Raw genomic sequence first — 26,863 nt, 5'->3', positions numbered from 1 at the left:
AGCAGTGATTCTTGCGAGTTTACTCGAAAGACAAGTATAGAAATCCCAAATGTTTGTGTATATGTAAAGAGGCACAGTTTATGGAAAGGTTTTTTGGCTGTTGGTATTGATGGTACTATACATAAATATATATATGCACAGTCAATACGACTAGTTAGGACAGAAAAAGGCCTGAAAAGTGGCTTAACTTGGAAAAGAGCAGTCCAAATCTCTTCAGCAAAGAAACTAAATAAATTTAAGTTTTTTTCTAAGACTGTTATCAGGCTTGAATGTGTTGAGGTCTGTTAAGAGATCGGAGTCGGGGCACTTCACTGTTTCATTGGGTTTGGGGAAATAGGAGAAGATTTGTACAGGTCGCTGCCGTGTTTTCATTTTTGTTAATTTTTATATCACAAATGTGGGATGGGAGATGGTCTCGAAGTTAAAAAATATCCTGTAACTCTTATTACTACAGCCTTATATTTAGATACAGTCGCACGCCAAACTACTGTGTATTGTTGTTATAGGAGACTTACCGGTGAAGTGAAGAAGGGAAAGTGGACACCCATAGTGCGGACCAGCTCCTGGGTATTGTCCCTAGCCAATTTAGAGGCACCCACTCCAGGGAGAGATTTTAGCCACTGGGTTTTCCAACCTTCCCCAACACAAGTAGCGAGAATTAAATTGCTCTTGCTTATATTTGCAAGCCCTAAATGTGTTAATTAATGTAAATTAATCAACTGGATATGAGAATGTTTTGAGTTGAGTTGAGAATGTGAATAATACAGCTGGTAACATTGCGATATGCTTGATTGTGTAGTAAAATGAGAATATGAGACATAATCCAGGGTAGTTTGCAAGAATATTAGTAATGAAGAGAGCAACCAGACTTATTCCAGGTCAGAAGGGAATGTCCTACTGAGAGATTGAGGACCTGAACCTTTTCACCCTGAAACAGAGGAGACTACGTGGGGACTTGATCCAAGTCTTCAAAATCATGAAAGGCATCGACCACATCAAACCAGAAGAGCTTTTCAAGAGTCAGAAACAAGCTAAAGTGCTAAAAGACATGACTCTCAAAGCACCTTAAAATTAATTTGTAATAGGAAATGTCATTCCAGAAATCAATACTTTGCTTTATTTTTATCTTCAACAAAAATGTCACACCTGAAATACAAAAAGGTAAAGTTGAATATTTATTGGCAAACATTTTAAAAGAACAACTCAAATTTGTTTTATATGTCAGAATAAATGTGTATATGATTATTAAAAATGTGAGCTTTTTAAGGGCTGCTTTTTGTTTGAGGTTAATGGACAACCTTGTTCATCTCCTTTCAATTGTACTAAGAATGGAAAACTGTTTCTAAAACATCGGTCCAACACGTCGGTCCACAATCTCCCATAGATGTTCAATTGGGTTGAGATCTTGTGACTGTGAAGGCCATAGCATATGAGTCACAACATCTTCATACTCATTACACAATTCAATGACCCTCGTGCCCTGTGGATGGGCATTGTCATCCTGGAAGTGACCACTCCCTTCAGGACAGAAATGTGTCACCATAGGATAAAGGTGATCACTCAGAATCACTGTGTCATGATTTGCAGTGACTCTTCCCTCTAAGGGACAAGTGGACCCAAACCATGCCAGGACAATGCCCCCCACAGCGTAACAGAGCCTCCAGACCCCCTCACTGTAGGGGTCCAGCAGTCAGGCCTGTCCCGTTCTCTTGGTGTCCCACACATGCACTCGCCCACTTGTCCAGAACACAAGCCAGTTGAACGTCTGTGTGACTGGAGCTCCTGCCATTTGTGCCCCAATAACGCCCCATCTTTCACAGTCACTGAGATACTTTCCTCTTGCCATCTTGATCCAAAATCGAGGTTAACAGTGCCTGCTCAGCATTTGTATTCGTGCCACAGAGCATGATAGGATGTTAATTGCTTAATTGTATCATGCAGTACACCTGTGTGGAGGCGTCTGCATTTGTTATGTTCCTCCACTCATTTATTCAGGTTTTTCCTTTAATTTGTCACCCATCTGTAGTGTAGAGATGTGTATCATGGTGGCTGGAGGCAAATAACATGAACGAGTTGTACAAATAAATGTTTAAACTTTATTCTGGTGTCCCTCGTACCCATTACAGAGATCTACACCAACTTTAGAAAAGAAGGTACTTAAAATTCAATAAAAAGGTTAACCTAAGTGTGGATAGAAAAGGAATTTACAGCAAATGTTTTCCAAAAGCTACAGATATGGTCTTGCCTCCATAAACAACACATCTGACCACATCAGGGGAAATAAACATAAACAAATATTTTTACAACCCAATTCAGTCATGCAAGGGGTGGAATATAAATTAGCAGATTTACGTCTGTAGTATTACACATTAATTCTACTTTTTTTGTTTGCTTAAATTTCTCTCCCATACCTCATTTATTCACAGTTGTTCCCTTTAATGAGTAAGAAAGTCCCCACAGCCACTCCCAGCAGCCCGAAAGTCAGACCAGCTCCACAGAACACTGTCGCACCGACGTTTGATGATTTTTCCTCAATGTCCACCTCTGAGAAAACAAAGTCCATGTCTATTATAATCCAAGATTATATCGTTTAGAGGTAATAAAAACGACACTGCTACAGGACTGAATTGAGAAGAGAACTGAAGAAATTATTATAAATATTACTCATTCTTCTTGGCAAAATTGTTCAACCTCTGTCAAGTCGGATGGGAATTGTTGGTGGACAGCAATCGTCAATCTTGTCACAGAGTTTTACTGTAGGACAGGTTCTTGTGTCACTTGTGTTGTGTGCTTGGGGTCATTGTCCTGCTGAAAGGTAAATCTCCACTCCAGTCTTGGGGCTTTTTCAGACTGAAACAGATTTTCCTCAAGGAATTGCCTATATTTAGCATCATTTAGCTTCTTACCCATCTGTTCAGTTTGGAAGGATGGCTGCTCTAAGCAGCATTAATTAACTTGACTGTGCTCCGAGGGATATTCAATGCTTTTGAAATCCTTTTATACCCTTCCCCTGATCTGTCACTTTCTGCAACTTTATCCATAGGGTTGTTCTGAAAGCTCCTTGGTCTTCATTGTAGTTTATTTGCTTTGAATGCACTACCCAACTGTGGGACCTTACAGAGACTTGAATGTCTTGAATCTGAAGTCATGTGAACCACTTCAATTTCGCACAGATGGACTCCGTTCAAGGGAAAAAACATTTAAATTATTGTATTATTATTATTGCATTAAATGCATCAAAATGTCAGGTTGTAACAAACCAAAATGTGAAAAACTACAATGGGGGTTAATACTTCCAATAGCCACTCTATATATATATTTTTTTTTCCAAACTAATTAACTGCTTACACATTCTGACTCACCCCAGAGTCTGGTGAGCACTTGTGGAAGAGCACTGTGCTCCACCTGGCAGGAGTAGATGTCTCCCAGCTCAGGAGTGAAGTTCAGGAAGGAGAACATATTGAAGGTGAAATCTTCATTGGACAGCAGCTGTCTGTCTAACTCCCTCTGACACAAGGTGGTTATTCTTGGTCCAAGTCACATTGACATCCATTGGGTGGAAGTTCTTGACGGCGCAGATGACTGTATTGGGTGTCTCCAGTTCCAGCATGTTCCTTGGGTACACCATTACATCAGGGGGGTCTGTGGGGACAATGTGCAGTGCTGTGAAAAAGTCTCAAGAACCATTAAGAAATAGAAAGTCTTATTCAATTAAATTTAAAACGTATGTGTACCTTGCTACCGTCACTATAAAAGGATGCTGGGATGTCCTATCATCTTATGTTTTATATTTTTATCTCACCATTTATGTTGTTTTATATTGTAACTATAAGAACATATAAACACAAGAAAGTTTCCAATCAATCATGCTCATTTGGTTTCCATTAATAACTAAGTGATCAAGGATCCTATCCAGTCTGTTTTTGAATGTTCCCAAATTGTCTCTTCAGCCACATCGCTGGGGAGTTTGTTCAGATTGTGACGCCTCTCTGTGTGAAGAAGTGTCTCCTGTTTTCCGTCTTGAATGCCTTGAAGCCCAATTTCCATTTGTGTCCCCGGGTGCGTGTGTCCCTGCTGATCTGGAAAAGCTCCTCTGGTTTGATGTGGTCGATGCCTTTCATGATTTTGAAGACTTGGATCAAGTCCCCACGTAGTCTCCTCTGTTCCAGGGTGAACAGGTTCAGTTCCTCAGTCTCTCAGTAGGACATTCCCTTCAGACCTGGAATAAGTCTGGTTGCTCTCCTCTGAACTGCCTCTAGAGCAGCGATATCTTTCTTGAAGTGTGGAGCCCAGAACTGTCCACAGTATCCAGATGAGCTCTAACTAGTGCATTGTACAGTCTGAACATCACTGCCCTTGTGCTCAATTCTACACTTTTGACAATATACCCTAACACTGTTTGCCTTTTAATTGCTTCCCACATTGTTTGGATGGAGAAAGTGAGAAGTCCACATAGACTCCTAGGCAGGGTTCTAAATTAACACCCGCCAACCCGCCAAATGTGGGTTAAAATTCATTTTGGCGGGTGTTAATAAAAACGTACTAGCCAGTTTGGCCGGTGATGCATGAGGCATTACATGCATGATACAAAATTCTCTGTTCTCGGTCATTTATCCTCCTGGCAGTACTTCCTACATTTCCCATGAACACTGTGCCGTAATGCTACGTGATGACGTTTCATTCGCCCCTTGGCTGCGCGCAGTTTGCAGTGAAACCAGCACGAGAAACCATGGAAACGAACGGAGCGTCCACCAGAAAACACAAAGAAGAATATGAGCGAATGGAGCCAGAGCAGGGAGCATAGACTGAAAGAGGAGGGAGTTAGCTAGTAAAGTAAAGTAAAAAGTTAAGATTAAACTAAATGCGGCAGTGGTTGGGACAGACTTCTGGGGGCGAGAAGAGGAACGAGCCAGGGGATGAAGACAGAGAAACAAAGAAAAGAAAATGTAATGCCAAATGGCTGACGGGTCGTGAATGGCTTGTGTTTGATCATGAAAATGTCGTCATGTTTTGTCTACGCGAAAGAAAAAAACAAAACGAACAATTTCGTGGTGGGAACTAATAATTCGAGGCAGTAAAGGACCATGAGAGTCCCCGAAGTCATCAGGACAGCCTTAGCATTAAAACTGCCAAGACAGGTCGTATTGAGAGCCTTGCTGGGAGAAGCCTCGCTTTATTGAAGACGTCTGAGTTGGAGAAGATGCAGCTACTTTTTCGAAATGCCCACGCCATCGGAAAAAAGGGCAGGCCTTTCACCGACTTCGCATGAATGTGTGAGTAAGTGAATTAACGTTACTATTTACATGTTTTAGAAACAGTGCATTTAATACGATTCAGGGTGCTTCCATAGAAACAGATGAAACTTTACGTTTGGGGGTTTCAAAAAAAAAAAATCTCACTGAAATGTACTGTGTTGTAGCCGCTAACAGTGGCTTCATTTACACAAAAATTAATTTCAGGGTGGACAGGAAGAAAGTCTTGAAGATAGGAGAGACATACACAAATGACTACCAGGCAAAAGAGTTCATACACTACATAGCAGAGGATGAGAGAAGAAAGATGAGGGCAAGATTATCAGATGGCAAGTTCATCTCGGTCATGTCAGATAGATCCCTTGACAGTGCAGTGATGGAAGAAGAAATGGTCTACGTCAGGAGTGCCAGTGAGGGGAAGGTCAAAGTTGATTTTGTCGGGGTAAAAGCTGTCTCAATGCCAGATGCTACAAATATAGCTGAAACAGTGTGCAGTATAATGGAAAGTGGTGTCAGCACTGGTTGGAAGAACAAGCTAGTGGCAATCACCACAGATGGAGCATCTGTAATGACAGGAGTAAACAATGGTGTAGTTACTGACATCAAAGACTTTGATCCAACCAAAGCCATTGACATCTGGCATGCTGACAGTTTGCGCACACGCAGGCCTGCCTGACTTTGTGCGCAAACATGGAACAAAAGGAACAGAGGGTGGCTCAGATTCTGATGGCACCTCTGAAGAAGAAGAAGAGCTCTGAAGACATGTGATTTAAATGATAGATATATCCCAAACTTGAAATGAAATGTTTGCACTTTCTGTGTATATTTTGTTGTGTTTTTCATGCCAACAATGTTAATAAAATGATCAAATGCATTCAGTGGCACTCATAATTTCTCTTTATTTTCACCGGAAAAAAATTTGGCTAGTGGAAATTCTGATTGGCTGGTAACTTTGAAAAGTTACCAGCCACATTGGCTGGTGATCAAAAAAGTTAATTTAGAACCCTGATGATAACATAAAAAATATCCTATTAAAATCTGTAATTCTGTTTATAAATATGTATAAATAGACTACCTAAATATCTATAATTTTATAAATGTTTAAAAATGTTAGTTTATTTTAATTTTTTCATATTTTTTGTTGTTTCACCAAGAATGATGCGCATGTGATGTGTTTTGAAAATGGGCTCCTCAACCTTCGGGCCCAAGAGCACAGCCCCAGATTTCATCGAGAGCATTGAATGCTGTGACATTGTGATTCTGCTGGAGATGTGGTGTCGGGGGGACGTGCCCACCCACTGCCCCTCAGGCTATAGGGAGCTCATAGTGCCCTCCCTGAAGCGCAGCTCCACACGGCGCAGCAGGGACACCTGGGAGATCATAGTGTGGTACAGGGGGGCCCTCGGCAGTCACATCAGCACAGCCGCAGTAGGCCAGACACACATATGTCTCAAACTTAACACAAACACAGGCCTGAGCGACAGTGATCTATACCTGTGTGCAGCGTACACCCCTCCCCTAGAATCCCCATATTATTATGAGGATTTCTTCAACACCCTCCACAGAGAGATCGGCCTTTTCAAGGCCCAGGGGAAGGTGCTGCTCTGTGGGGATTTCAATGCTCGGACAGGCACCAAGCCCGACTGCATCAGCACACAGGGACACAGCCAGGTTTTCGGCCTCACCCCCATCACACTGTAGAGGAACAACCCAGACTGGGCTGTCAAACAAGAATGGCCGAGAATGGCATCAACAAGAACTGTCAACAAGAACGGCATCTCTGTCAGGCCCTGGGCCTGTATATCCTTATTGGCAGGATCAAAGGTGACTCTTTAGGGAGGTTCACATATTGTTCAGCTCTTGGGACAAGTGTAGTCAACTACGCCCTCACTGACATGGACCCCAGTCTTATAAACGCTTTCACTGTCAGGCCACAGTCACCACACAATATCACAGCCCTGTAAGCTGTACAACCTTAAGCAATCATACAAATGGGCTCCAAACAGCACAGAGGACTTTAATAAAGTGACCAGTTCAACCAAAATTACTAACTTAATTAACACCTTCCTAAACACACACATTTGACCCTGCTCCTGCGGTCTTATCTGGATGGTGTGCAGGCATCTATTGCTCCCTGCCCTCCTTCTTCAGTCTGTTTTCTGTGTTATCCAGTGCAACCTGGCCTGGTGGCCCTGATCCTGCTGGTTTTGACTCTGTAATTTCTGTAATTTCTGTAAGTTTCTGTAATTTTACTGGAGAAGAGTACAGACATCTGTCAGAGTTTGTTTTAGTTGCCAGAATTGCCAAAATCAACAAATTCTGCAGTTGTTCTACCTCCTACACTTGTCATTTCAGTCAAAGAGGTTTATAGCATTTTCCATCCTATCTATGCCATTTATAAAATAAGAGTGTAAATTATGTATATTTTAAATAAGTAATTAGTGGAAGATATGGCACTTTACAAAGTTGCAGTTTTGTTTTCTTAGTAGGAAAACAGATGTGAAATAAGCACGAGGGACCACAGCAGTGGTTTATTTAATATTAATATTAACACATTTAACATTAAATTTAATACACAAATACATAAGTAAAAACAACACTTTTCTATCTCTTTTTGCTGTTGAAAATGCTTTTCTGCCCAGCAACTAAGTTGAAAGAAGGCTTTCATTTCTCATTGGCTGATGGAAAATAAGAGACTGATTTTAAATACTGGCTTCTGGTAAAATAGTTTCACTGCTCCTGAGTGCATTAAACCAGTAGGTGAGTGAGAGCCTGTCTTCCTTCACAGAGACAAGCAGGCAGCCCTTAATCATTGCAGGCAAGCTGTATTGGAGGGAATAAGCCAAGATACATTGAACAGCATGAGGGTTTCTTTCTTCATAGCCCTGACTCTGGCCTCAGTCCCTGCCTCTGCATGGGGCCTGAGGTGTAAGTATATTCATATTTTAAATCCTTTACTGTTTACGGAATTATTATAAAATACGTTAAATTCACATTTATGTTATTCTTGTAATCCAGTTAATGTTGTTGTATTAAAGTATTTTAAATTAATTATCAGAGTTACGTATCTGCTGTTTACAGTGCTTCTTAATCAGTTATATAGAGTTTAACATTTTCATTGTTGCACTGTTAAATTAATAATAATGTATATCTTGCATAACAGTATTATTTTGGCAATGTATTATTAAAGTTCTTACCAATATTATACAGTTAATACAGAAAATAATCTTACTTTCTCCTTCACTCATTCCATCTACTGGGGTCTCATTGGGTGTGCCATTTTTCAATTTCATTAATAGTTTGGGGGCAACTACATGGCATATTTACTTCTTAATTAAATTACCATTCAGGGCCCCCTGGGAGACACCCCTTCTAACAAACTTTTTGTCCTGTATGGTTTTTTTTTTCTTCTCAGTGGGGCACCAGTTTATGAGTATGGACTTCTGTATTTCAAATATCACTGAGGCAGAGAATGAGGTGGAGACAGATGGGGATGAACTGTTCTACATCGATTTTGACCGAAAGGTGGCTGTTCAGCGCCTCCCTGATTTTTCAGTCTGGGATATAGATCCAGGAGTAATTACAATGGCACTTCAGAACAGAGATGTCTGCAGACAAAACGTGGAGGGCTTTGCTAAGTGTGAGAAATATCCGCCAGAGGAGCATGGTGAGCCACAATAACTCTGCACATATTATTTCACTTAATTCAGCCAGAAACTTTACATGTCATCCTTCATATATTAGGTTTCTAAGACAATTTAAGATTCTATTTTCCTGTACACTTTTTCCACTAAAGCTCAGTTTTGGAGGACTTTGCCCCAGAGATTCATTATTTGGTGTTCTGTTCACTACCTTGAAGCATTTTTTTTTCGTCCCAGTAGCATTTTCTCACTTAGTATCATTATTGTAAGCTTAGACTTTTGTTGCTCTGGATCAATGCCTCCTTTTGGAGAAGGGTAAGGCAGACTGCAGCCAGGGGGTGTCTAGTCATAGTGCCCCCACCACCAGGGTGTGTTGTTATCGTAGACTTACTCATGAGACTGTTTATCTTAAGTCTAGTCCAGTGAGTGAGGTTCCAGTCCACCCTCTTGGGTAATATGGAATCTGCTTCTGGAAGCAATGTTAATATCCATTTACTTGCAATGTTTTGGGGATTTTATTTATTTTCAGTTACTGACGTCTAGCTCTTTGATCAATTTAACTGTGAAAAGCAAAAATCCTGACTTGCATACAAACCACTCCAATATTTAAACATTAAATACTTCCTTATACAATTTAAGAATTACAGCAGATAATTAAAATACAATGTTTTAAATAATAAAATATATTATATATGCTACAACTGCAAATGAGAACTTAATGTAAGTGTAGTAATGTGGTTTAGTTTTAGTCAGGCAAGGGTCAGGGTGTAAGGTGTTATGTAATGGTTATTAAAACATTAATTTTGTTGTGTGCAAGTGTGAGGAATACCGTGGCAAACGGACTCACAGTAAATAAATAAATAAATAAATAAATAAATAAAACCCAAGAAGATATTTACTCCTAATGTATTTTTCAGGCAGGTCAGGACACATGGGACAACTCCACACACATTTCAGTTGTCCAACACAAGTATTTACAATACTATAATCTGAAAATGTACCCGTTGTTATTTTTTATTTTTACGTTAATTCAAAATACTCCATTTTACTTTATCTTTAAGTGCTGTCATATTTTGGTACACTGGTTTTAAGTGTATTTTAATAATTGACATATTGCAGAATAAACATGAGTAGAAATAGCAAAGACAATTCAGATTGCAGTGCTTGAGTATGAAGTGTTTGTGTTCACAGACCCTCCTACAGCAGTGTTGTATCCAGAGAACCAGGTCACCCTGGGGAAGCCCAACACCCTGATCTGCTACGTCACTGATTTCCACCCTCCCGTCATCACTGTGAGGTGGACCAAGAACGAGCTGCCAGTGCACCAGGGCATCAGCCAGACCCAGTTCTACCCCAATAGGGACTACACCTACAGGGTGTTCTCCTACCTGAACACCACTCTGGAGGCCGGAGACGTGTACTCCTGCAGCGTGGAGCACCAGACTCTGGACAAGCCCCTCACCAGGATCTGGGGTGAGTGCACACAAGCAACACCGTACAATTACAAGCCATAGAAATACATTCATAAATTACAGAATTGATTTGAGAAACTTGCAAATATTTTATAGAGACAGTCTGGATATGGAGTTTATAAACACAGATGTGTTCAGATTAATATATATTGCTCTGTGTGTGTTATTTTTTATTCTTCTGGAGCATATAATGTGTTTGTGTAACGGGTGTGCGTGGTCTGCCGTATATCTGGCTAAATGCACATCCGTTGATGTCTACGTGATCTGCGTTGTGTTCTGTGATTGTGACTGTGCTGACGGAAGGAAGGACCCGGACTACAAACAGCTACTGGTTGCTCCTTTAATGCAAGCCGTATGGCGGTGGTATCTGTACAAATCAGTAAAAAACAGAAAAATGTTCTTTAACCTGCAGTCTCTTCCACACACGTAGTTCGTCAGTCTCCTCCTCTCAGTGAGCAAAGCGCGAACTGCGCTAATTTACACTTACATAGGCAATCTAAGTTAACATAGTTCCTACGTTAACACAAGAGTGATTTAGATGACTTTAAAAATAAAATGAAATAAAATACATTTCCAATACATTTGATTACATATGGTTTTCAGAATGTTAAACACAACCAGTAAAATATTTGTGTAAATAATGAACTAACTGAATAAACATACCTGTACAAATCAGTAAAAAACAGAAAAATGTTCTTTAACCTGCAGTCTCTTCCACACACGTAGTTCGTCAGTCTCCTATTAGCAAATAAACACACAGGAAACCCCGTAGCACTGAAAAACATGTGTCTCCCGTATAACTTGTAAAAGTGTATTTACAGGGCTTACATTTTGACAACACGGCTGCATGTTTACACTCTTAAGACTAGCATTCACTTTATAACTGCATATGGTTATATTATATTATCTACAAAACGAAATAAACTCTTAATGATAACCAGCGGAAAAATCATTACCTCCTCTCAGTGAGCAAAGCGCGAACTGAGAGAGGCGCAGAGTTGACGTCGTAATACTGAGACCTCTTAAAGCAACAGTACAGGTATTAACACTTCAGTTTGAATATACTCTAAACCGTACAAAACATGTTATGAACTTAATAAAACACATATTATTCAATATTTATCAGGATTTGGTGAAGTTTCAACAACAAAAAAAATAATAATTTCAACCTGGTTACATTCACCCCTCCTGAAATTCACCAACATCCTGATTGAGGAATGTCTTACAGGAGGAAATGTCTACTACTGACACAAACTGGCACAAGTGAAAAGGTAGACCTAGTCCACAGTTAACTTAAAAGTTACCTCAAATACAAGGTTCAGGAAAGAAAGAGGTTGATCAGGTCTCTAAATTCCCCTAGATTAATGTGACGCCTAGTACGCCACACAACACTTGACCTCAGAAAATATTATCCTGTAGACATTTGTACACATAATATCACTCAAATTTTGCACTAAACCAAAAATCTCAGCGCATACGCATTTTGAACATATGTTAAAGCTCAATAGTCACTAAGTAAAATATTTGGACCCTTTTGGAATGGTTTCTGAATCATTGATTCTATCAATCTGTTAACTGACTTCACCAGTCTCCCTGCACGTGTCCTAATGTGGCTATTCGATCCACTGTGTGAGTGTGAGTCAGTGCGAACTGAGGTGTCAACATGTGGTGCAGGTGCAGTGGATGGACTGTCAACAATGACCCTAGCAGGACTAGGAACTAGACCGGGTGGGACTAGTTCTTGTGAATCAGACAACTTAGACTCGGGACAGTCTCCAGGCGACAAGACTGCAGGCTCCGTCTCATCCCCAGAGCATGACAAATCCTGTGCAGTGTCTTCCTGAGGCATCACTCCGACCATAATAGCTGTTTCATCACCAGAGTCGCAATCTTCCTGATCAGACTCCTCACTTTCCAATGACACGTCACCAGCATGTTCAGATTCATCTTGACACATCCCAGGGAGTGGCAGGAAGTTGACCTCAAGTAACAGATTCCTATGCACAACTCTTGTGTGTCCATTTGTATCTTGTATTTTGTAGACATGGATGCTGGGATTCGCACCCACAACTGTGTATACCCCATCCTCCCACTTGTCGGCCAACTTTCTCTTCCCACGTTCTGTCTTATTTGCCACCAGAACACGATCACCTACAGACAGGGAAGTACCCTTGACACGTCTGTTGTATTGCTGGGCCTGGTGTTGCTGCTCGGCTGATGAGTGTTTCTGGGCGATCTCCATAGCACTTTGCAGGGAGGAAAGCAGAGACTTGCCATACGAGTCATAGTCAACGACTCCAGGGTCATTCAACCCCTGCTTGAACATGACGTCAACTGGCAGTCTAGGGACACGCCCAAACATGAGGAAAAAGGGCGCGTAGCCTGTAGTCTCATGAACAGTGGCGTTATAAGCGAACGTGAGGGTCTGGATCTGTTGAGGCCACTGGTGCTTTTCTTTGAGGGGAAGAGTACGGAGCATACTGCCCAAAGTGCGGTTGAATCGCTCTGTCCCCCCATTGCCCATTGGGTGGTAGGCTGTTGTATGGGATTTCGCAACACCAGCCAGCCGGAGTAGCTCTGCAATCAAACTGCTCTCGAAATTGGCGCCCTGATCAGTATGTATCCTTTCAGGGAAACCATAAACGCAGAACACATTATCCCAGAGCTTCTTTGCGACCTGCTTTGCTGTTTGATTGGGACATGGGAATGCATGAGCGAGTTTGGTGAAGTGGTCGGTGACAACTAGAACGTCCACAGATCGCTGCTTGCTGTCTTCTGCCGACCAAAAATCCATGCACACCAACTCCATTGGAGCAGAGCTCTTGATGCTTTCCAGGGGTGCACGAGCAGCAGGTTCCGGTGTTTTTCCAACCACACATCTTTGGCAACATCTGACATACGCCCGTACATCTTTCTCCATATCAGGCCAATAAAAGCGCTGCCTCGCAAGTGAAAGAGTACGATCTTGACCCTGATGACCTGCCAAATCGTGGATGCCTGACAACGCTTTATCCTTTAGACCCTGAGGCAACACGTACTGGGATCTTTTCTGCTTGGAAACAGGGTCCCTTGTCACCCTATACAAAACACCATCACGGACTTCCAGCTTGTCCCATTGTTTGAACAACCTGAGTACATTTGAGTCAGCACCATGCCTTTCTCGCCTAGATGGTCGCCTCCTGGTGGCAATGAAGGGTAAAACCTGAGAGATGACAATGTCTTGCTGCTGACTCAACTGTAGCTCCTGGGCAGAGAGCACTGGCAAAAGATCCAGACCACTTGATAGCTGCTGAACGTGTTGGGCTAAACAGAGTGCTCTGAACTCTGCCGCATCCACCCAGTCACAGTGTGCCTGACAAAGAGCTCTGATCTCGGCCGCATTACACACAGAGTTGTTTATAGATCTGTGGGTCTGGGACTGGCAGCTGACCCTGAAAACATCCTGCACAGAATCCTCCTCCACGGCATTGGCTACCTGAATCAGATTGGAATACGGCTCCTTCAGCAGCCTCCGTCCAATGGATTTTGAAAAAGGGTCACGGCTCAGGGCATCGGCCACCACATTTCTCCTTCCAGGCAGGTGTTTGAGATCAAAGTTGTACGATGCAAGTTTAGACACCCAGCGGATTTCACACGCGTCAAGCTTTGGCTTAGTTAGAAGGTAAGTAAGTGGATTATTATCCGTCCAAACAGTGAAGCTATGCCCCTTCAGCCAGTGGCTAAACTTATCGCATACACTCCACTTCAAAGCCATGAACTCCAGTCTATGGGCAGGATATTTCCGCTGTGATGCACTGAGTGTCTTGCTCGCAAAAGCAATAGGTCTGGCCTTGGATTCCCCTTGGGGCACTTGAGACAGCACCGCACCAAGCCCGTCCAATGACGCGTCAACTGACAAGATAAATGGTTCATCGAAGTCTGGGTGGGCAAGTACGACACATTCCAACAGCATGGTTTTCAACTGGTCAAAGGCGACCTCACATTCCACAGACCAATCTGCAGGAGTAAGCTTGCGATAAACACCGAGAGACTTCCTGTCCTTCGCCAACTTTCCTCGTCTCTTTTGCCCTGCCGTTAGTGCAAACAAAGGTTTTGCAATGGAGGAACAGTTTGGGATGAAGTGCTGATAATAAAACACCATGCCAAGGAATGATTTAATCCTCCGAACAGAGGGCGTGCACTCATCATTCTCCATCAGATCTTGAACTTTCATTTTAGAAATTACCTCCACCTTGGTGGGGTCAACGGACACACCCCCACCGTTGATGACATGACCAAGGAAGCCGACTTGTTTTTGCAACAGATGGCACTTCTTAGGGGCCAGTTTTAAGTTGTTCTCCCGTAACCTCTGAAACACTGTGTGGAGCCTGGACAGAGCCTCTTCCTCTGATGGTGCGAAGACTAAAAGATCATCAAGATAACACAGGAGTTTCGTGAAGTTCATGTCCCCAAAGATCCCAGTCATCATCCTCATGAAGGATGCCGGACTGTTACACAGCCCCTGTGGCATGCGGTTGTATTCATGCAGTCCAAGGGGAGTCGTGAAAGCTGTGTATTTCTTGTCGTCTTCGTGCATCGGAATGTTGAAAAAGCCAGAGGTGAGGTCCATTGTACTGAAGAGGCAGTTGCCACCAAGGGCAGCCAAGCAGTCAGACTGGTGTGGCAATGGATGGGCGTCCTTTAAAGACCTGGCATTCAACCACCTGAAGTCGGTGCAAATACGCAACCCACCGTCCTTCTTCCACACCATCACCAGTGGCGAAGCATATTCACTTGACGACTTCCTGATAATCCCTCTCTCCTCCATATCAGTGAGAACCTGCCTCAATTTCTGGTAATGGGCTGGGGGAACTCTCCTGTATGGTAAGCGAAAAGGCCGATCATCAGTGAGATGAATGCGGTGCGTATACCCCTGGACTTCACCACAGTCCAGTGGGTGCTTGGAGAAGATGTCCTGGTATTCGGTTAGCAGCTGCGTTAGCTGAGACCTACAGGCTTCACTAACCTGACATGAGCTTATGTCAATGTCGCCAAGGCCTAACTCAACCAAACTCTTTGTCAGCGGAGTATCAGGACAGGCACTGAAAGAGATGTTAGTTCCTGGATTCTCTGCATCTGGTTGTTTACCTCTATTAGGCCGTTGCTTAAATGCCTGTGATTGTTGTTGCTCTGTGTCCTTTGGTTTCTCTGCAACCTGTAGACCCTGGAAAGCATCTAGGTCTTCGATTGCCAAGCATGGAGATACATCCGCCAATTTGCAATTCCTCTTTAGGGTGATCGCTTTCTCAGAAGGGTTCACAACTGTCATTGGCACCCACCCATCACCCCAGAGAGGTGTGACAAGACGACCTACGAGCACACCTCGTGGCACGGCCTTTGAACTGGTCGGTTCTACAACAACTGTGCTGCCAGGTGACATAGGTACATTAGCAGGGAGTCTGCCCCAAACCAAGTGTTCATGTCTGGGTAGGAGTGTCACCGCCTGGGTGAGCTTGACAGTGCCTATTTTTTCCGGGGCTGCAATCCCTCTCCAGCGTTCGACATTGGTGAACATCGACAAGAAGCGATCAACCTCAGGTTCAGACTGATGGTCATGTCTGGATGCAATATCCCAGTAACCGTCGTCACTTTTCAGGACCCGTATCAGATGTTTAATGACATTGGAACCCAAGATGAGATCGTCATGCTGACCGGGCACAACCAAGGTGGGTACAACAATGCGAACACCGTAAATCTGCATCTCCAAGTCATAAAAGCCCTCAGGTCGAGCCTGCAAGCCACCACAGCCAATCAGGACAATGTTCTCTTCAGGGTGCTGTTTCTCAGGTAAGACACCGGCAGAGCTGAGTCTCTCAACTGCGTGTTCACTGATGCTACATGCCATCGAGCCAGAGTCTAACATGCCTGTAAGTTGCACATTGTGATTGACAAGGACAGGTGTGTAGAACAGCTCGCCAAAGGCTTGGATCTTCTGAGCAGCTTGGATGACTACGCGAGACCCCTTAGGTGCAGCAGCGCAACTATCCGCATATAGGTTTGCCAGGTCGCAGGTGTCAAAGAGGGATTCATCTACGTTACCCACACCGCCCCTCCCCGGGTGTGGGTCTCCTAGTTTAACTGCTGATTTTGCCCACCAGCACCGTCGCCAGACTGAAAGCGGTTGCGTTGGTTGGTCCGCTGACAGTCCCTTTTCCAGTGACCAGGGGATAAACACTTCAGACATCTGTTTTCCCGTCTGCAGTGAGACAGTGTTGAATGATCAGGAGTCCCACAGACCCTACATGCCCTCTGGGAGAAATGTGGCACAGCCGCTTGAGTGACGAATTTAGCTGGCACTTGTGTCTGTTGTGTGACTAGTCGGTCTAACAAGCTTACCAAGCTCTTCATGCAATCATTGTCGACACCAGCAATATTCGGGGAAGTTACAGGAACAGCGATGTGCGGAACATGTGAGTCAGTCACAGGCACCTGACACTGGGAGTGAACTTTGTGCACTGCTGTGCTTGACTCAGGTGGCTTAACAGCTGCAGCTCGAGCCTTCTCACCCTGCATGTGCTCATCAAGCCTCTCTTGGATTTCACAGGCCGACCATTTCTCTGCAGACTTGAACTTGAAAACACCTGCGAGAGACTCATCAGGACAGTGTTTAATAAACATCATGCTGACTTCATGGCCTGGGTCATCGATGCTACGGCCCTGTCTCTTTAGGCACTCAACTGCTACATCCACTGTCTTATTCAGCCTGATCCAATACTCCATAGCGTCTTCACCTGGCATGGGCAGTGTATTATAGAAATCCGCTAGAGGCATGCTTGAGTACGTTAGTTCGCTAAAGTATTGTTTCAGAATGTCAAAGATTATGTGAGGATTGGCAGTGTGGTCAATAGATTTGTCATTCCGCAGCTTTATCCTTACCACATCCCCTGCTTTGCCCATAAGCCTTGCCAGGATTTCTTGCGAATGCTCAGAGACTGGGACTGCTCGCTTCGTTAAGTACAAAGACATTAGATTTTCCCATTCGTGAACTGTAAACTTGTCTGAGCCGTCACCTCTGAATATAGGTGGCTCCCTTGCATCTGACCGCATGATGACACTAACATTAGGTAGCGTCGTCTCTGTAGGCTGTATAGGGGTGGGTGTTGTGGTGCTATGTGAGGCCCTGTCAGATTGTAGCTGAGCTGTAATTGACTTGCCTAGCTGTTCAGCTAACTGTGTAATTAATGAACCTAAGTCTGGGCTCTGCTCACCCTGCCTTGACCTGACATGATCTACATAGCGGGTAGAGGCAAATCGTGGAGAGCCTAACTCTGCAACACTAGGCCCTGGTGTTCTGGTCTCTAGAGGTCGATGGAGAAACCCCCTACCCACACCAAACTGGCACTCAAAGGAAGCACGTTCGGCATCATCACCTTCACTCTCAACTGAATATGTTTTACCTTCTGCCATGTTTCAGTCACTCTGCACACAAATGAAACTGAGAAAAACAAAATCAAATAGAATCAGCAACAATGTGGCAAAAATCAAAGAGCATCAAATAACAAAGTTGAACAATCATATCATTCAGTCTCATAGATGTTGTTATATTGGCCAATATTTTTTTTCTCCTTTTTATGTCCGGTCTTCGCTGAAATAGCCCAATTCGTGGGTTTAACTATAAAAAAAAAAAGGTCCAGTGAAATACTTGGTACAGTCCAGAGAAATACCTGAGTACCCAAAGTGATAACAGCCTCCCTCGGTGAACGAGCTGACGTCGATCTTTAGACCAATCCTTGAAAGGTCACGGCACCATTGTAACGGGTGTGCGTGGTCTGCCGTATATCTGGCTAAATGCACATCCGTTGATGTCTACGTGATCTGCGTTGTGTTCTGTGATTGTGACTGTGCTGACGGAAGGAAGGACCCGGACTACAAACAGCTACTGGTTGCTCCTTTAATGCAAGCCGTATGGCGGTGGTATCTGTACAAATCAGTAAAAAAACAGAAAAATGTTCTTTAACATGCAGTCTCTTCCACACACGTAGTTCGTCAGTCTCCTCCTCTCAGTGAGCAAAGCGCGAACTGCGCTAATTTACACTTACATAGGCAATCTAAGTTAACATAGTTCCTACGTTAACACAAGAGTGATTTAGATGACTTTAAAAATAAAATGAAATAAAATACATTTCCAATACATTTGATTACATATGGTTTTCAGAATGTTAAACACAACCAGTAAAATATTTGTGTAAATAATGAACTAACTGAATAAACATACCTGTACAAATCAGTAAAAAACAGAAAAATGTTCTTTAACCTGCAGTCTCTTCCACACACGTAGTTCGTCAGTCTCCTATTAGCAAATAAACACACAGGAAACCCCGTAGCACTGAAAAACATGTGTCTCCCGTATAACTTGTAAAAGTGTATTTACAGGGCTTACATTTTGACAACACGGCTGCATGTTTACACTCTTAAGACTAGCATTCACTTTATAACTGCATATGGTTATATTATATTATCTACAAAACGAAATAAACTCTTAATGATAACCAGCGGAAAAATCATTACCTCCTCTCAGTGAGCAAAGCGCGAACTGAGAGAGGCGCAGAGTTGACGTCGTAATACTGAGACCTCTTAAAGCAACAGTACAGGTATTAACACTTCAGTTTGAATATACTCTAAACCGTACAAAACATGTTATGAACTTAATAAAACACATATTATTCAATATTTATCAGGATTTGGTGAAGTTTCAACAACAAAAAAAATAATAATTTCAACCTGGTTACATTTGCATAGATAGCTCTGAAGTCAAGCACATTGGGCACACAGTTATTTTGAGTTTCAGTGTATTATTTGATTATTTTCATATGAGTTCCAGTGTATAGCGTATTATTTGTGTTTGTGTTTCAGTGTTTTGTTTATTATGTGTATTTGCATTTTAGTGTATTGTTTTTATTAGAAAAGTTTGATATGTATTATAAAGTATAACATTGTAAACTAAAAACCAATTTATTTTGCATTTGCATTGTTTTCTTGTACAAACAAACAAACAAAAAAGATTTTTATCTCTTTACTGAACATGGATATATTTAGCCCTATAATTAACTCTAAATCAATAAAAGACAAAAAAAAAAACATTGCTTGTTCCAAAACTGTTAGATTATTTTTAGCTCTACATAGCTTGTCTAAGCATTTTAAAGTGTTAAAATAAATCCTTGTTGTGCTCTGTATTTGTTCTCTCTGTCCTCATTTAGCACTGCATGCCTGCTACATAAAAGTCTGCCTGCTCTGCACTCCAGCTTCTTAAAAAAAACAAAAACAACTATTTTATGTTTCACCATTTTAAATTTATTTCTGTTTAACTGAATCCCGGGGCAACTGGCTATAGCACACTTTTCACCACTCCAGGATCTCCATGGCGCTTGTCGTCTTCTCGTTGAGATACTGGCACACAATGCAGCTCCTTCCATAGAACTTCATTCATCCTCTCTGTTTAATACGGGCTGTTTGCTTAGAAATGCCAGCACCTCAACCTGCCATGCACATGCACAGTAGCAACCAGCCATCAGCCTGGCCTGGTTCTGATTGGATTAAAAAGGTCCTGGATTGAGTGCAGCCTGATAGCAAAAACGGTGATCAGATAGATCCAGATAACCAATACCCTATTGTTGATGGCTCTTGACATGAAAGGACAGGGAAATTATATTATGCTCAGAATTCAGAACCTTCTTCTGAGTTTGTGGTCAGTGCATGAAGTTTCACCTCTCCACACAGAGCCCGAGGTGCAGGCAGAGGCCGGTGTTGGAGCGACAGCGTTCTGTGGGGCGGGTCTGATGCTGGGGCTGCTGGGAGTGGTGACTGGGACTTTCTTCCTCATCAAGAGCAAAAACTGCAACTGACACAGGTACAGTACTGCTGCACCAAGACTTAGTTTTTTTGCCTGTGTAAATTGTGAAAAATGTAAAATGCATAAGTGAAAGCTTATTAGAAAGGCAGTAAAATAAGTTAAATATATTTTTATACAGTTTAATTATATAATTATTCACACCCTTTTTATGAAAACAATTATTTGGTGATTTATTTAGTTTAATTCTTACTCATTTAACTATATGTATTTATCAATTATATTTTTCAGAGTGTAAAGGACCACAAGAACACAGTAGACTCTCTCCCTCTATGTTAGCAAAACAAAACACAAAAAATAACAGATTACAGTTGATTACATCGGTCCAGAATCTTCCATAGGTGTTAGGTTGAAATCTGATGACTGCAAAGTCCATAGCAGTCTTAGCATGAGTCACATCATTGTCATACACAACAAACCATTCAGTGAGCCTCGTGCCCTGTGGATGGGCATTGTCATCCTGAGACCACTCAGATCAGGAGAGAAATGTGTCACCACAGGATAAAGGTGATCACTCAGAATAACTGTGTCATGATTAGCAGTGACCTTTCCCAAACAGCTCTATTTTGGTCTCATTAGGCCATAGAATCCTCCTCCACTTGGTCTCAGAGTCTCCCACATGCCTTCTGGCAAACTCTAGCCCAGATTTGATGTCTAAAGGGCACTTTTGTGAAGCACGGGGCTATTGTTGCAGTAGCATAGTGTCTCCCAGCTCAGCCATGGAAGACTGTAACTCTTTAGAGTTGCGCTAGGCCTCTAGGTGGCCTCCCTGACTAGTGCCCTTCTTGCCCGGATACTCAGTTTTTGAGGACGGTCTGATCTAGGCAGAGTCACAGTTGTGCCACCTGAAATCATGTGATGCACCTTCATTGCACAGAGCTGGATTCCATTCAACTAATTACATGACTAAAGACAATTGGTTTCCCCACAGCTCAGTCAGGTGTGTCAGAGCAAAGGGGTGATTACCTATGCATTCAATTATTTTCTGTTTTGTATTTGTAATTAATTCAAAACAATTTGCAGATGATATTTTTCACTTTGACATTATGGACATTTTCTGTGTTGATCAGCTGACAAAACTCCTGATTAAATCCATTCTGATTTCATGTTGTAACACAATGACATGTGGAAAAGTGCAAGATGGGTGAATACTTTTGAGAGCCACTGTAAATGCTTGAGACTTTGAGGCCCTGACACAGCAAAATGTGTAAAACATTTAAGGGGGTGTAGCCAAAATGATTGGCACCCTTGATAAAGATGAGCAAAAAAGGTTGTATAAAATAAAATACACAGGTAATAGTACAGTTACAGTACTGTGCAAACGTTTTAGGCAGGTGTGAAAAAATGCTGTAAAGTAAGAATGCTTTCAGAAATACACATGTTAATAGATTCTATTTATCAATTAACAAAATGCAAAGTGAGTGAACAGAAGAATTGAGAACAAGGGCAGTCATGTTCAGACTGTACAATGACTGTACAATTAGAGCTCATCTGGATACTGTGGACAGTTCTGGGCTCCACACTTCAAGAAAGATATCGCTGCTCTAGAGGCAGTTCAGAGGAGAGCAACCAGACTTATTCCAGGTCTGAAGGGAACGTCCTACTGAGAGACTGAGGAACTGAACCTTTTCACCCTGGAACAGAGGAGACTACGTGGGGACTTGATCCAAGTCTTCAACATCATGAAAGATATCGACCACATCAAACTAGAGGAGCTTTTCCAGATCAGCAGGGACACACGCACCCGGGACACAAATGGAAATTGGGCTTCAAGGCATTCAAGACAGAAAACAGGAGACACTTCTTCACACAGAGAGGCGTCACAATCTGAACAAACTCCCCAGCGATGTGGCTGAAGAGACCATTTGGGAACATTTAAAAATAGACTGGATAGGATTCTTGATCACTTAGTTATTAATAGATACCAAATGAGCACTATGGGTCGAATGACCTCCTCTCGATTGTACACTTTCTTATGTTCTTAAGAAAAATCTAAATCAAATCCATAGTTGGTGTGACCACCCTTTGCCTTCAAAATTCTTCTAAATTCTTCTAGGTACATTTGCACAAAGTCAGGCATTTTGTAGGCATATAGTCAGGTGTATGATTAAACAATTACAGTGAGGGAAAAAAGTATTTGATCCCCTGCTGATTTTGTACATTTGCCCACTGACAAAGAAATGATCAGTCTATAATTTTAATGGTAGGTGTATTTTAACAGTGAGAGACAGAATAACAACAAAAAAATCCAGAAAAATGCATTTAAAAAAGTTATAAATTGATTTGCATGTTAATGAGGGAAATAAGTATTTGACACCTTCGACTTAGTACTTGGTGGCAAAACCCTTGTTGGCAATCACAGAGGTCAGACGTTTCTTGTAGTTGGCCACCAGGTTTGCACACATCTCAGGAGGGATTTTGTCCCACTGCTCTTTGCAGATCCTCTCCAAGTCATTAAGGTTTCGAGGCTGACGTTTGGCAACTCGAACCTTCAGCTCCCTCCACAGATTTTCTATGGGATTAAGGTCTGGAGACTGGCTAGGCCACTCCAGGACCTTAATGTGCTTCTTCTTGAGCCACTCCTTTGTTGCCTTGGCTGTGTGTTTTGGGTCATTGTCATGCTGGAATAGCCATCCACGACCCGAGGGAAGGAGGTTCTCACCCAAGATGTGATGGCACTTTCGCCCATCCATCGTCCCTTTGATGCGGTGCAGTTGTCCTGTCCCCTTAGCAGAAAAACACCCCCAAAGCATAATGTTTCCACCTCCATGTTTGACGGTGGGGATGGTGTTCTGGGGTCATTCCTCCTCCTCCAAACACTGCAAGTTGAGATGATGCCAAAGAGCTCTATTTTGGTCTCATCTGACCACAACACTTTCACCCAGTTCTCCTCTGAATCATTCAGATGTTCATTGGCAAACTTCAGACGGGCCTGTACATGTGCTTTCTTGAGCAGGGGGACCTTTCGGGCGCTGCAGGATTTCAGTCCTTCACGGCGTAGTGTGTTACCAATTGTTTTCTTGGTGACTATGGTCCCAGATCATTAACAAGATCCTCCCGTGTAGTTCTGGGCTGATTCCTCACCGTTCTCATGATCATTGAAACTCCACGAGGTGAGATCTTGCATGGAGCCCCAGACCGAGGGAGACTGACAGTTATTTTGTGTTTCTTCCATTTGCGAATAATCGCACCAACTGTTGTCACCTTCTCACCAAGCTGCTTGGCGATGGTCTTGTAGCCCATTCCAGCCTTGTGTAGGTCTACAATCTTGTCCCTGACATCCTTGGACAGCTTTTTGGTCTTGGCCATGGTGGAGCGTTTGGAGTCTGATTGATTGATTGCTTCTGTGGACAGGTGTCTTTTATACAGGTAACGAGCTTTTTTTTGTTGTTATTCTGTCTCTCACTGTTAAAATACACCTACCATTAAAATTATAGACTGATCATTTCTTTGTCAGTGGGCAAACATACAAAATCAGCAGGGGATCAAATACTTTTTTCCCTCACTGTACACCAAACATGTGATAATGATCATCAATTCAATATGTAGGTTGAAACATAATCATTAACTGAAACAGAAACAGCTGTGTAGGAGGAATAAAACTGTGTGAGTCTGTCTGGGATTACATGAAGAGAGGGAAGCAACTGAGGCTGCCTAAATCCACAGAAGAACGGTGGTTAGTTCTCCAAGATGTTTGGGTCAACCTAGACAACAAATATTGATTTGATGTAGATTTTTCTTCTGTTCACTCACTTTGTATTTAGTTAATTGATAAATATAAGCTATTAACATATCTAAAACTTTTGCACAGTTCTGTATATTGCATTTGGAATATATTGTACTTTATTAATGATTCAGATGTAGTACCGAGGCTATTAATACATACAATAATTAATACTGCTGTTTTCTATGGGTGCGTTCACAAGTCACAGACTTCCACAATTCTTCCCAGAATCTAAAGACGAATTTCAGGAAACCATTGACTAAATCGGTCAAAGTCTGCACAGAATAACAAAAGTCTGTGTATCATGCACACCCTCTATCATATGGTGTTCAAGTGTTGATGCAGCAACAAATCTGTGGGCAGCTTGGCCTTACCAAATTTTAAGCTTTATCACTACTCTTTTGTTTTGCAATCTATCCCTGCTTGGCTTGGCTCTGATATTCCTGTATCTTGGTATCATCTTGAAAAAAGTCTGGTCCCTCGCCAATTCGCCGCGGGAGACCGAGTCTGGGTCTACAACCCTTACTGTAAGAAGGGACTGATCTCTAAGCTTGCCCCAGCTTCGGAAGGCCCCTGCGAAGTGCTAGAAGTGTTGGGGGCGGTGTGCTACCAGGTAGAACTGCAGAGGCGACACCAGGTGGTGGTGCTGCACCGCAATCGCCTAGCCCCCTACCAAGCTCACCAGCCCCCTGCACCGCCAGCGGAGAGTGACCCGACAGCCGAGCCGGAGGAGTCGGGGACATTAGACATTGACATTGAAGGGACTGTAAAAAGTTAATCAAGTGATTATTATTGTTGTGCATTAATTACGTTTTGTTGTTTATTTCCATTTTCTGCATGTCTGTTTTGTATTTGGTATTCCCCCTGGGTTCTGAATAGCCCCAGCCATTATTTTGCCTTTAATTCAGTTATTTTCCACTGCTAGAGCTGCCTTTGTAAAGGTGGGTGTTGCATGTGATGAAATAAAGAGTGCTCTACCTAATCTTGGTGTCTGACTCCTTGTTTTGGACCCAGAAGGGTCAGGAATGGTGGTTCAGGAATGGTTTCGTGCCAATCACTAAATCCTGACCCTATACCTGCCCCCATACTCTCCTTTCCTCAACCCTATTGAGGAATACTTATCAGCATGGAGGTGGAAGGTCATCCCCATGAGGATGTCACCCTCCTTCAGGCCATTGATGAGGCATGTGATAACACCACTGTTAACCAATCAGGCTTGGATTTGCCATTCCAGAAGATCTTTCCCGCGGTGCATGAGTGATGTGGACAAGATGTGGATGAGAACTAATGGCCAAATGCAGGAGACAGAATTATCGCAACGTAGTGCAGTGTGTGCTCAACATTGATTTCATGACATTTCTTTCATTTATTTCTTACAGTAGTTATTACATTTGACATTAGACAGAACACCTATGTTGCAATAAAAGTTATGTTTTTGCGTTAATGATTGTAGAGGATGTCCATTCATTGACTACATTTGATTATTGGATAAGAATTATGGAAATGAGTTTCAGTCAGTTCAGTCAGTCAGATGGGTAGTGTACATTAAGTTTTGCCTAATGTGACAACAGTGTCATATACTGTAGCAAAAGACCTTCAGCATTAAAGGGTCATTTTGAAACACATGTCTTGCATTGTTTGCTCTTGGATTAACTGGTTGTTACAGTGACAAAACTGAAAGGATTGCATTGAGTTGTGTTTGGATGACTTAACCAATGTACTCATTGTATTTCACAAAAAACAGTGGTTGAATCAATGATCTTGTAGTGAAAGTTGTTTTGAATTTAAGACTTGCTGTTTTACAAGTGTGATCAGTTCGGAGTTTTGTACTAAGAGTTTTGAAAAATCACCACATACTATTCATAATAGTACCAAAGCGATTACAAAAAAATATGTTAGCAAGGTGGGCAGGGGGTGGGGCCGAAGGAAGGACTGAGGCATCATCAGGAGGGCACGGTTGGCCGTCCAGGTGGCGGTGGTGATGGTGCAGGGCGCCGGCCAAATGTCACTGAGTATACCTGCATGGAGGAAAAAACCTGGGCAGGAGAGTGACGGCCCAGTCACCTGGAGCCAAGGAACTAGAAGTCTGAGGGAGACAGCGGAGGTCCAAGAGCAGGAGAGAGAAGCTGGGACCAGAGCAGGATGGCGGGGAAGAACCAGAATAGTGCTTGTGGTGCTGAAAGATCCAGAGGCATGCAGGGTAGCGAGGCAGAGGAATGGGGCGATGGAGGAACGCAGGTTCTAGGAGGAGAAAGGCGATGAATCCATGGTGAAGAATTCATTGACGTAAGCAATCATCTGGATGATAAGCAGGAGAGCGAGAGATGCACCACAGGTGAGCAGAGTGATGGGCTGACAGGTGTGCTGGCGCATGAATAATGCAAGAGATTGAAGCGCTGGGGATTTGTGTTGATGGCGGGGTATTTATACTCTTTCCGGAAGTGAGTGTGATGACAAGAACATGAACACTGGTCTCTGCATTACATTGTGTGTCAGTGTGGTCCCCAGCTAACACACAACGTTGCCACAGGAATAAATCTATTTATTCAACATGTTCAATGTATGTAAAAGTGCAACACATGTTCTGTGATGTGGAATATTTAAATGTTTATGTGTACTTAAGTTTTACCTAAACATTCTCTCTCTGCCATAAAGATGGGCACCACTTAAATGTTTTGCAGGGAGGTGTGGGGACACATAATAAAATCTCTATGGCCACCAAAAGGCTAGGGCCGGCCTTGACTATTGCATACTGTTCATTTGTATGGTGTAGGGTTAGATCAAATAAAATAAATTTGAATTACGTGTTGGTAGAAGTTTTAATTTGCTCTAGCCCATAGTATATGCTTAAGTGATAGCCATACAATTCTGTATATATTTTAACAGTA

General features: G+C 42.6%; 2 protein-coding genes across 2 annotated transcripts; one reads left to right on the top strand and one right to left on the bottom strand.

Annotated features, from left to right (window-relative positions):
• Positions 1 to 2,200: 2,200 nt before the first annotated feature.
• Positions 2,201 to 3,628, bottom strand: LOC136772060 (H-2 class II histocompatibility antigen, A-Q alpha chain-like). Its single transcript, XM_066724753.1, is given in 3 exon segments — positions 2,201 to 2,544; positions 3,363 to 3,490; positions 3,492 to 3,628. Coding segments are annotated over 3 exon segments (393 nt in total). The 3' UTR covers positions 2,201 to 2,416.
• A 4,373-nt stretch (positions 3,629 to 8,001) lies between these two features.
• LOC136771357 (H-2 class II histocompatibility antigen, A-Q alpha chain) lies at positions 8,002 to 24,957 on the top strand. Its single transcript, XM_066723626.1, has 5 exons — positions 8,002 to 8,180; positions 8,668 to 8,919; positions 10,085 to 10,366; positions 20,122 to 20,251; positions 20,483 to 24,957. The coding sequence occupies exons 1-4, from the start codon at positions 8,114 to 8,116 to the stop codon at positions 20,244 to 20,246; spliced, it is 726 nt and encodes a 241-aa protein (XP_066579723.1). The 5' UTR covers positions 8,002 to 8,113; the 3' UTR covers positions 20,247 to 20,251; positions 20,483 to 24,957.
• The last annotated feature ends 1,906 nt before the right edge of the window (positions 24,958 to 26,863 follow it).

This window comes from Amia ocellicauda, chromosome 15 (assembly GCF_036373705.1).
Source record: "Amia ocellicauda isolate fAmiCal2 chromosome 15, fAmiCal2.hap1, whole genome shotgun sequence".
In the NCBI taxonomy this organism is placed as follows: Eukaryota; Metazoa; Chordata; class Actinopteri; order Amiiformes; family Amiidae; genus Amia; species Amia ocellicauda.
The sequence above is the reverse complement of the archived record's forward strand: the minus strand, read 5'-3'. Positions and strand labels throughout refer to the sequence as shown.

Coding starts and splice junctions, on each gene's coding strand:
- LOC136771357 (XM_066723626.1), top strand. CDS start 8,114: ATGAGGGTTTCTTTCTTCATAGCCCTGACTCTGGCCTCAGTCCCTGCC. Junction 8,920..10,084: donor ATATCCGCCAGAGGAGCATG/GTGAGCCACAAT, acceptor TTGTGTTCACAG/ACCCTCCTACAGCAGTGTTG. Junction 10,367..20,121: donor GCCCCTCACCAGGATCTGGG/GTGAGTGCACAC, acceptor CTCTCCACACAG/AGCCCGAGGTGCAGGCAGAG.